At 42.1% G+C, this 11,078-nt stretch overlaps 1 protein-coding gene across 1 annotated transcript in view; it reads right to left on the bottom strand.

Annotated features, from left to right (window-relative positions):
• Positions 1-5,587: 5,587 nt before the first annotated feature.
• LOC139544087 (egl nine homolog 1-like) overlaps positions 5,588-11,078 on the bottom strand; it is a 37,556-nt gene continuing 32,065 nt past the window's right edge. Inside the window, exons 3-5 of the mRNA XM_071350841.1 lie at positions 8,124-8,260; positions 7,699-7,766; positions 5,588-7,388 (exon numbers count right to left, since the gene is read on the bottom strand). Of these exons, the coding sequence (XP_071206942.1) occupies positions 7,333-7,388; positions 7,699-7,766; positions 8,124-8,260 (261 nt within the window). The 3' untranslated portion in view covers positions 5,588-7,332. The remainder of the gene's footprint in view (positions 7,389-7,698; positions 7,767-8,123; positions 8,261-11,078) is intronic.

Here is an 11,078-nt window from a genome sequence, read left to right as displayed (position 1 = left end):
ATTAAAACTTTTGTTAAAGTGGTGTGTCGAACATAAGTGTGCTTGCTTAGCAGCTTAGCTTCCTACCACCCAGGGTGTACAACAACTCGAACCAGGGCCCCATGGCCAGCCATAGCCTTTTGGGGGCCCTAAGCGAGATTTTAAGTTTTATTGAAAAATATATAATTTTTGTAGTTTTAAAACAAATTTCATACAATTCTCCTAATTTTGCCATGGGGCAGAGAGAACATTTTGCCATTTTAAAACTAATTTCATGCAGTTCTACTTATTTTGCCAAGACTAATGCCATGTTCATAGAGACAATTTTGCAGTTTTAAAGCAAATTTTCTGCAATTCTACGCATTTTGCAATTACTTGGGAAAATCAAATCAGTTTTAAAGCTAATTTCATGCAATTCTACATTTTGCCAAGACTAATGCCATGTTCATATAATGTCTGAGTGAGACTGACAAAAAAAATCAATGGGGGAGGTCAGGGCCCCTGGGATCTCGGACATGATTAATACAAGGTTTTGATAGCTGGCTAGACTAACTACCTAGCAATCTAAAGAATGTTAGCTGACATGGGCTAATTCAGTAACTATCAGTGACTGACATAAGAAGTGGAAAACTGCCGATGCACTAGCTTATGCCGCTTATTGGCTTGGCCGGCACTGCAGGGCTCTCTACCTTGCAAACAGAAGTGACAGTCCGCTTGACAATGTCTTAAGCTAGCTAGCATTGCTGCACACCACTGCTTGCCCCATTCACAAACAGAGTTGTGTGGGTGTATACCAGTCATTATACATTTAAAGTAAAGAGATGATTTTCTAGTCCAGCCAAAGGGAAAATGTTACGTTTTGGCAAAAGTATGAGCTCACACAATATCAAGAAATAGCAAGTATTTTTGAAACCGTCTGTTTCAGATACAAGTTTGAGGTGTGTTTTTTTCTCTCTTTCATTTATGCTTTGGTCTCAGGTACAAGTCAACAACATTATTTTGATGTGTGAACAGAATATGAGCTTCTAAAAATGTAATTTTAATTGAACAGTTACAGTGTCCAATTAAACGTTGCTTTATGTCTGTTAAAGTGGCACCACATCTGTGTGAGATAAAACCACAGAGAGGGAATAAAGTTCAAATCCGTGGCAGAAGCTGTCCACCAATTGTTAAAGGACCAGTGCAGTCAAAAACCTGCTTTCCCCGTGTTTTAAACATATTTCCACATTATGAGGTTGGAATAATAATGTGAAATTGTGAAAATGATGATAATGCCCTTTTAGTGTAAGAGCTGTTTAAAAAGACAGCTTGAAATTTCAGCATGTTTCGGTGGGGTGGAGTTTTGGCCTGCCTGGTGACATCACCATTTGGTAAATTAGTTAATAGACCAATAAGAAAGAGAGTTCTCTACCAATAACAGATAGTTTTTAGTTTTCCCCCTCCCCACTCAGACCACTCCCAGACAGTCCTAGCATAATTCTTGCTTGAGAAATTGCTCTTTGCTAAGAAGTTATTTTTGTTTATTTTTGACCATTTTAATTGAAAGCAATCACAGTAAGGTACTTACTTGTTACCCAGAAATGATTTGATATTGAGATAAAAACAGCTGCATTGGACCTTTAAAAGCTTGCTCAAACTCTCTATAGAATTTCAATGATGTTTGCCCAATAATACCATTACCTACTAACTGTGTGATAATGCTGATTAATACACCTGTTGACCTAGAAATTGGTTTTACCTAGAAAGTCAGATGGCAGAACATCCAACATCTTGATAAACTGTCAATGTTGATCAATCATATGAACTTTGATTCTCAGATGACTCTATTTTCTAATCTAGACCAATATCAAGGAAGTGGGGAATGTATGGGGTGGCAGATCGAATCCCAGAGCTGACAAGGTAAAAATCTGTAGTTCTGCCCCTGAACAAGCCAGTTCCTAGGCCGTCATTGAAAATAAGAATTTGTTCTTAACTGCCTAGTTAAATAAAGATAAAATAAAAATAAAAATTGTCTGGCTGGCATTCATAAGAGCACACAGGTAGTCCCTCCCATTTTCCGTCCATTTTCTAAATTATAAATAGGAATATTCTTTGAGGATGTGTCCATAACATTGGTGCTTACTCCAACTGAAACTACAAAATGTAACTGCAGACATGGCTTCTGATGATCTTCACGTGCTGCTATGCTGTGCCACAAGGTAAGACTGAAATCCTGGAGATGGCCCAAATACTATTATGAATTGTTGAATAATTACGTATTTCAGTAGTACTTACTTACTATACTACTAGGGTTGCAAAATTCCCTGTAATTTTCCAAAGTTCTGGGAATTTTCAGACACAAAATTGTGAAAGTTACCAGGAATATTTCCTCCCTTTGCAACTCTAATAACGAATATTATTCTAATTGTAACAGACATGTCAGAGAAGGAAATACTTTCCTCAGTGGAGTCAAACACCGCCTTTGTCAAGACATGAACAAAATCTTTTTTTGCTGTGACTGTCTGCGTTTGATTTTTCACCGACTACCAGACGAAGGAGCAGACCATTTCCTCGTTGGCCACGCCTTCTCATGCTGATGGTTTTTTCATCTTCAGGGGAGATGGGGGAAATGACAGGGTGTTCATTGGGGAACTCTGTGGGACGTGGGATGCCAGTACAGGACTGACTCAACTGTGGGTGAATGGAAAGCCAAGTTCGAGGAAAACTCTCCAAGCCGGTGGCTCCATCTCTGGTACTCCGAGTATTATTTTAGGTCAGGACCAAGATACATACGTTGGTGGGTTTGATGTGTATGACTCCTTTTACCGACATGAGACCGATGTCCACATGTGGGACAGAGTGCTCTCCCCTTGTGAGATTCAAAGCTACATGAAGGGGGAGGACTTATCTCCAGGGAATGTGGTAAACTGGAACGCAGTAGAATACACAAGACATGGCTATGTGGTTGTTGACAGGAAGCAGAACCTGATCTGTTAAAAATGTACCTGACACACTTACTATTAAACAAATACATTATTTTGGTTTTATTTTATTTTGTTGCTAATCATAAAGTATCAACGTGTCTGTTCGGGATATAGTGATCTATTCAAAACCACATCAATTGAAGTAGGCTACTTGTAATGATGACTGTAATACTGTTCTATTACAGTGCAATCTTCCAGCAGAGGCAGTAATGAGCCACAGCCTGTTACTGTTGGGCAGGGATCAACAACTGCCCTACAGTAAATCATGGGCTGATTTTTCTTGACAGGATAGTCGGGGAGGGGGGGGGGGGACGGGACGGGACATAATTACAAATAATTTATAGACTGCAATTTGACCACAAGAATCACAAACAGATCATTTCAAACCATGCTTACATTTGTATACAATCATGTGTCTATAATGCGTGGGAATAGTTCGGAACAGATTTCCAAAATTAAAATCACTTGGAGCTGATTTCCTGGTGTTTTTACAGTCTTTTATGTCCAACAATAAAATTAAAACAAGAAAAGTTTCCCCAGTTGGGGAACCCTGCTGTAGTGGTTTGTATCAATGATGTATTAAAACACTAGATTGCTATTTATATGTATTGGCCATTGATAGACTTTGAAGCCACTGTCCACCATATTGGTACTTCTCGGAAAGAGCAGTCCTCCATAGGAATAAATGGAATGCTACATTATTTCAATTTAATGTTTCAAGGGCAAAATTACATATATTTAAGTATTTATTTGTTGTAGAGTGAACAGTAACATTCATACTCTCTAAGAATTGTACTTTAAGGAAAAACTATTTGTGGTTGTTTTGTTTGTTCATATAATACAATTTAAAAGTATGCATTAAGGTGTCTGTAATATAATATGCTTGACAAAAAAATACTTCCTTTTTTTACACTGGTGGAGGGGTACAAAAATGGTGACGCAGTGACTTCAAAACAGCGCCACCCATCAGTCATCTAGTGTTTATATGCACCATTGGTTTGTATGTGTGCTACAGCAGATGGAAGTTATGGCTCCCTGCGTGGAGGCCACGTCAAGCAGTGTTTGGAATAAAGAACCTAAAAGGATATAGCTGTGCCTGTCCACTTATAATTGTTGTTATCACATAATGACAAATTACTTTCTCATATAAATAGAAAATCTCAATAATAAATATAATGAAAATGTATAACCACACTTTATTAATAGTTTGTGTTTCCATGACAGCCTCATTTTTGACACCACAGTAAAGCAGACAGGGATTCTGGGCTCTGGACTCAGCAACGAATGTCTGTGAAACTCAAAGTGGAAGAATATGCCATTCTAGAACTTGGTTTGTACATCTTTTAGGAAATCCTCTGAAGTTTTTACCTATTTGTTGTTCTGGAATTACTTGTTCTGTATCACCTTTCCTCCAGAAAGGGCAGGTATAGAAGAGAGCATGTTGATGGGCATGGACATTTTAGGCATCGCCCAGGGAGATAGGATTTATCATGACCATTGTGGTCTGCACACTCCCCACTTGGATAGAGACAACCATAGGAGACAACTTTTCATCTAGGAGGGCCTGTGGATGAGATGTGTGACCAAGAGCACAGGCCAGATGCAGTGTGAGGTCTACGACTCCATGCTGGCCTTACCTCAGGACCTGCAGGCCTCCAGAGCCCTGACCATCATCCCCATCATGTCGGGGGTTCTGGGGGTGATGCTGCTCATCAGGGTCAAGTGCACCAACCACATCAAGAGTCAAATGTCCAAGGCCATAGTGATTCTAACTGGAACTTTCTTTCTCATCCCTTTATCCTGGATAGCCAGAAACATCATCTGAAACTCATTGATTGCCCAGAGGAGTGAGCTGAGGGCTTTACATCAGGTGGGGGGCCTCATCCTTGCTCCTGACCAGGGGGACCTTGCTGTACAGAACTGTCTACCCCTCCAATATCTCCTAAAGCCCCACTGAAGCAGGAGTTGGATGGAGTTTGTGGTCAACACCCCGGGAGTGGCAGGGTGGATGATCTCCCTAGTGACCTTTGCTTTGTCCTTACGGGCAATTATTCTGTTTCCCCATTACAGTAGTGTAGTAGCTTTGGCCATCACCTCCCATCATTGGAACTCTGGGGGTGTTGGGGTCCATTGTAAGGGCCAAGTGCACTGAATACCTCAAGTGGAATTTGTCCAAAGACAGGGTGACGGTCATTGGCGGAACCTCATCCTGGCCTGTACCGTTCATCTGATCTTTGTCTTCTTGGTTGCCCTTGATGTAAACTCAAAATCATGAATGATTTTGGTGTTTTTTCTGAATGCAATAGGTGGGCCCCTGCCCTGCTCCTGATAGTAGTGACCATACTCCTGGTTAGAGCAGAACAAGCCGGACTCTGTTACTCACTCAACCTCTAACAGCTCTGTCATTTCTTGTTTATTTGGGGAGTTTCCCCAATTGCACCCATCTTATTCCTTCATACACTTGTAAAAACCAAAAGAGTAGGGGCTAGAAAAGATCCTTGGCTTTCCTGTGGGTGTGATGTGAGACATGGTCTGGGAAGTTCCTGAGTAGACTGCAATGAAGAGATATATTCAGACATGGATGAAAAAATGTCTAATATTTCAGCTGTGCTTGCCCTTTATAATGAAACCAATTGAAAAGTCTGTAATTATTTACGGAAATTTATATTTTAAACTTGATGCAAACAATACATACATGTTTATCTCAAGAAACCATTTATTCTCTAAATGTTGTCTTATTTACTTGTCAACTGATTTATTGACAAATGAATAGATCAATGGCAAATAAATACAGTTTAATCAAAATCACATGCAAAGGTTCTGTGGTATGTTTTAGGGTGGATGGAGAAATAGAAAACCTAATCAGTTGCACAACTGAATGTGTTCAACACAACCCATCTGAATCAGAGAGGTGTGGGGGGGCTGCCTTAATCGACGTCAACGGCGCAGTTGTTGTTGGGGGTTATTGCCTTGCTCAAAGGCAGCAAGGCAAAAATTCTAACCAACATTTCGGATACTTGCCCAACGCTCTTAACCGCTAGGATTCCGCATTCAGCTAGGTCTGCCAATTCTCCTGTTGAAAAACTCACTGGTCAGATGTGCCTTAACAGGAATGAATCATTTATGGTTTGGTGACCACATGATGGCGATGGTGTATAGCCGGAGAGAATAGTCATGACTGTATTATTAGTCTCCCTCACTCACTTTCAATCTCGGCTCAGTGGTCAGAGAAAGAATCGCACAAATGCATACGTGCAGATACACACACACACCCCACACACGCTGTAATGACGAGACGATACAGCCGCAGACTCAAACTGCACTTACAAAATCAGCCTTTTTATTCAAAACTAAACTTCAGAGCTGCAAGGTCGCTGCAAGGCTAATAGGTAGGTGTCAGTTTTTGGTTTTTAAGACAACGGTGATATTACGCCTGCAACAATAGACAGATCTCTGTTCGCAGGTTAGGACGCTCCTGTAACGGACACAGGGCCGTGTTCATAAGGGCACGCAAGGAACCGTTTTAAAATGCTTTGCGACGGAGAACGAGCATGTCAGTTTCAGTCCATTTCCTTCTGTTTGGTGCCTAATGAACAGGACCCAGTTACCAAGCAATGGCTGCCAGGACACAGAACAGCACCGCAATCAACATACGCCTGCAATGTGAAAATCACTACAGCCCGTTTGCACAAACGTGAAAACTTCTGTCGTGTTCGAGTCAGTGCAGCTTAAGCTATTAATAGCCTTTTCACTCTACTAAGCCAAACCATACTGTACTGTTCTGGCGTGGTTAGGCATCATCCTCATTTACTAGAACCGTGCTGCAAAGGATCATGTGAAAAGAAAGTATCCAAATCAGCACAGTATGGTTTGAGTCGGCCTTATAGTGTACATCAGGCAATAGCCGGACAGTGTGTCACAACCTCCTGTCGAGGGACATCATACACAGTCTTCTGTACCTTTTTTTCTTTTTTAACAGTGAGAGATCCATCCGATGGAGACCATGACAACCTGTCTGACAGATAAGCACATATACATATTTTTTCTCACCAAAAGTAAATTTTTACACTGGCATTCTACACATTCTACAAAGGCAAAAAATCTAAGCAACAAGCAAAAACAGAAACTTGGGAAATAATGATGAGTCCTTGCAGTGCAATGACATCACATTCAGGGTCTCTGTGTGTGTGTTGTGTGTGTGTCAACTTTGGATATGAAGTGTAAAGAAAGCGGACTAGTCCGAGTTGGTTTCTTTCGTCTCTCTCCTCTTCATCCCACCATCCTTCTTCCTTCCTTCCCTCCCTCCCTCCATCCATCCCTCTTTCCGAATCTGTCCATAGCAGCAGCAGGTGATGGGAGTGGCGCCTCAGGACCAACCGCTTCTCTCATATTAGCTCAGATTCGACGGCTTGTTCAATTCTACCTTTACTCCCTTTTCTCCTGCACCTATAGTACAGAATAGAGAAGGAGGGAGAGCGGGGAGTTATATTTTATTCAACCAGTTAAGAACAAATTCTTATTTTATTCATTTCTATTCAACCAGTTAAGAACCAAATTCTTATTTCCAATGACTTCCTATAAATTCTTACTTCGTATGATGATCACTATGGTCCTGTAGTCATAAAGAATTAGTCTCACAGTGCTGATCTAGGATCATTTTATCTTATTTATTATGATCCAAAAGGAAAAACTGATCCTAGATCAGCACTCCTACTTTGAGATGTTTTATGAATACGTGCCCAGGACTCCATCTTACTTGTTAGGTATTTCTCCTTGGCCCGAGCTCGTTCATCGGCATCAAAATACCACACTGTTATGGCATACCTGGACAGCAAGTGAGACAACGAAAAAGAGAGGTCAACTAACATACAATTATTCACATAATAGGTATACATACTAACGCTACCCAACCATTTGTCATGGTCCAACTATTCTAACAGTATTGAGCATTTTCAAATATATTAAAGCTGGATAGTGTTGGTGGTGTTGCTTAATGTGGTAACACTTTACAATAATGTCTGTTCATAGATCAAGGCATGCATTAACCTAATGTAAAACTATGTCACAATTCACGCTTCAACCAAGTTCTCAAAATGGCCTGACGGATGCTTTACTTAAATGACATTACAATAAGCAACACAAAACAGGAGGTGTGGTATTGTGATGGAAGACACACCCTACCTGGTGTGGTATGCCGGCTGCACCTCATGGGGGTTCCGCCGGTCCGACCAGAAGAAGAGCAGGCGGTCGAACTTAGGTTCGATGTCGGCGAACTGTGCCTTGGCCTCTGGGAAAATCCTCAGGATTCCTCCGTGTTCCTGCGAGACAAAACAAGTCATGTGTGACATCAATAAATTATCCAAACTTATCCAATAATTAATTAATTCAGAAATTAATAAAATTGTATTCCCCCATTTCAATTTGTCAAAGAACATATCCCCTCATAAAACAGCAAAAGGTGCAAATAGAAAGAAATCATAAGGAATAAGAACCTTTAAAAACAACTTTAAGAACACCTACCGTTCTGGGCATTGAAACATTACTTTTTTCAAAATGCCATGCTGCAGCACGGTACATTGTTAATATGACAATCTTCCGCAGGGAAACCAAGCACCAAGTTTCATTAGCAATTGCAAATATCATCGAACAATAACCTTTGTAATTCAATATATTTAAATATATATATTTGCAGGCCAGTCAAAGGGCATTCCCCAAACTGTTGCCACAAAGTTGGAAGCACAGAATCGTCTGCTGTAGCATACAGATACTGTAGCGTTCTCCTGGCATAAGACAAATCCAGATTCGTCTGTTGGACAGCCAGATGGTGAAGCGTGATTCATCACTCCAGAGAATGCGTTTCCACTGCTCCAGAGTCCAATGGCGGCGAGCTTTACAACACTTCAGCTGACGCTTGGCATTGCGCATGGTGATCTTCAGCTGCTCGACCATGGAAACCCATTTCATTAAGCTCCCGACAAACAGGTCTTGTGCTGACATTTCTTCCAGAGGCAGTTTGGAACTCTGTAGTGAGTGTTGCAACTGAGGGCAGGCGTTTGTTACGCGCTACACGCTTCAGCACTCAGCTGTCCGTCCTGTGAGCTTGTGTGGCCTACCACCTGGCGGCTGAGCCTATGTTGCTCCTAGATGTTTCAACTTCACAATAACAGCACTTACAGTTGACCGGGACAGCTCTAGCAGGGCAGATATTTGACAAACTGACTTGTTGGAAGGGTGGCATCCTATGACGGTGCCAGGTCGAAAGTCACTGATGGAGATTGCATGTCTGTGTGCTTGATTTTATACACCTGTCAGCAACGGGTGTAGCTGAAATCCACTAATTTGAAGGGGTGTCCACATACTTCGATCCATGTAGTGTATGACGTGACCCTGACTGTGCAGAAAAAAAAGTGATATGAGGTTCGGGAGCGAAACAGGGTTGCATTTTGGTTCAAACCATTTGTACCAGATTCACCTTCAGTTGTGGCTAAATTAACCGCTTGTCGGCAAATAGCGGGGAGGAATGAGGAAGTAAACTCAGTGTCCTCTCACTGTCAACTGCGTTTATTTTCAGCAAACTTAACGTGTAAATATTTTTATGAACATAACATGATTCAACAACTGAGACATAAACTGAACAAGTTCCACAGACAAGGTGACTAACAGAAATTGAATAATGTGTCCCTGAACAAAGGGGGGGATCAAAATCCAAAGTTACAGTCAGTACCTGGTGTGGCCACCAGCTGCATTAAGTACTGCAGTGCATCTCCTCCTCACGGACTGCACCAGATTTGCCAGTTCTTGCTGTGAGATACCCCACTCTTCTACCAAGGCACCTGCAAGCTCCCGGACATTTCTGGAGCAGTATGGCTGGTGGCATTGTCATGCTAGAGGGTCATGTCAGGATGAGCCTGCAGGAAGGGTAACACATGAGGGAGGAGGATGTCTTCCCTGTAATGCACAGCGTTGAGATTGCCTGCAATGACAACAAGCTCAGTCTGATGATGCTGTGACCCACCACGCCAGACCATGACGGACCCTCCACCTCCAAATCGATCCCGCTCCTGAGTACAAGCCTCGGTGTAACGCTCATTCCTTCGACGATAAACGCGAATCCGACCATCACCCCTGGTGAGACAAAACCGCGACTCGTCAGTGAAGAGCACTTTTTGCCAGTCCTGTCTGGTCCAGCGACGGTGGGTTTGTGCCCATAGGCGACGTTATTGCCGGTGATGTCTGGTGAGGACCTGCCTTCCAACAGGCCTACAAGCCCTCAGTCCAGCCTCTCTCAGCCAATTGCTCTCTCTCAGCCTATTGCAGAAAGTCTGACCACTGATGGAGGGATTGTGCGTTCCTGGTGTAACTCGGGCAGTTGTTGTTGCCATCCTGTACCTGTCCCGCAGGTGTGATGTTCGGATGTACCGATCCTGTGGAGGTGTTGTTACACATGGTCTGCCACTGCGAGGAGGATCAGCTGTCTGTCCTGTCTCCCTATAGCGCTGTCTTAAGCGTCTCACAGTACGGACATTGTAATTTATTGCCCTGTCCACATCTGCAGTCCTCATGCCTCCTTGCAGCATGCCTAAGGCAAGTTCATGCAGATGAGCAGTGACCCTGGGCTTCTTTCTTTTGGTGTTTTTCAGAGTCAGTAGAAAGGCCTCTTTAGTGTTCTAAGTTTTCATAACTGTGACAGTAATTGACCTACTGTCTGTAACCTGTTAGTGTCTTAACAACCGTTCCACAGGTGCATGTTCATTAATTGTTTATGGTTCATTGAACAAGCATGTGAAAAAGTGTTTAAACCCTTTACAATGAAGATCAATGAAGTTATTTGGATTTTTACAAATTATCTTTGAAAGACAGGGTCCTGAAAAAGGTACGTATCTTTTTTTGCTGAGTTTATGTGTCTGTTGCTATTTACTCTATGCAGATAAATGTGGTTTGGTGTACACACATGACATGGAAAACAAACAGAGGACCAATCAGGTCCACGGATAAAGCTGTTACCACGTGTAGCGTTTTCTGGGATTTGGCTCAGTGTGAGTTAAGAGGAAAATGAGCAACACCAAAGCAACAAACACAATGACACACAGCCCTGAATGCTGATTGGCTGACAGCCGTGGTATATCAGCCCGTATA

The sequence above is a fragment of the Salvelinus alpinus genome, chromosome 2 (assembly GCF_045679555.1).
Source record: "Salvelinus alpinus chromosome 2, SLU_Salpinus.1, whole genome shotgun sequence".
NCBI classification, from domain to species: Eukaryota; Metazoa; Chordata; class Actinopteri; order Salmoniformes; family Salmonidae; genus Salvelinus; species Salvelinus alpinus.
Note: the sequence above shows the minus strand (reverse complement) of the source record. Positions and strands in the feature narration are given on the sequence as shown.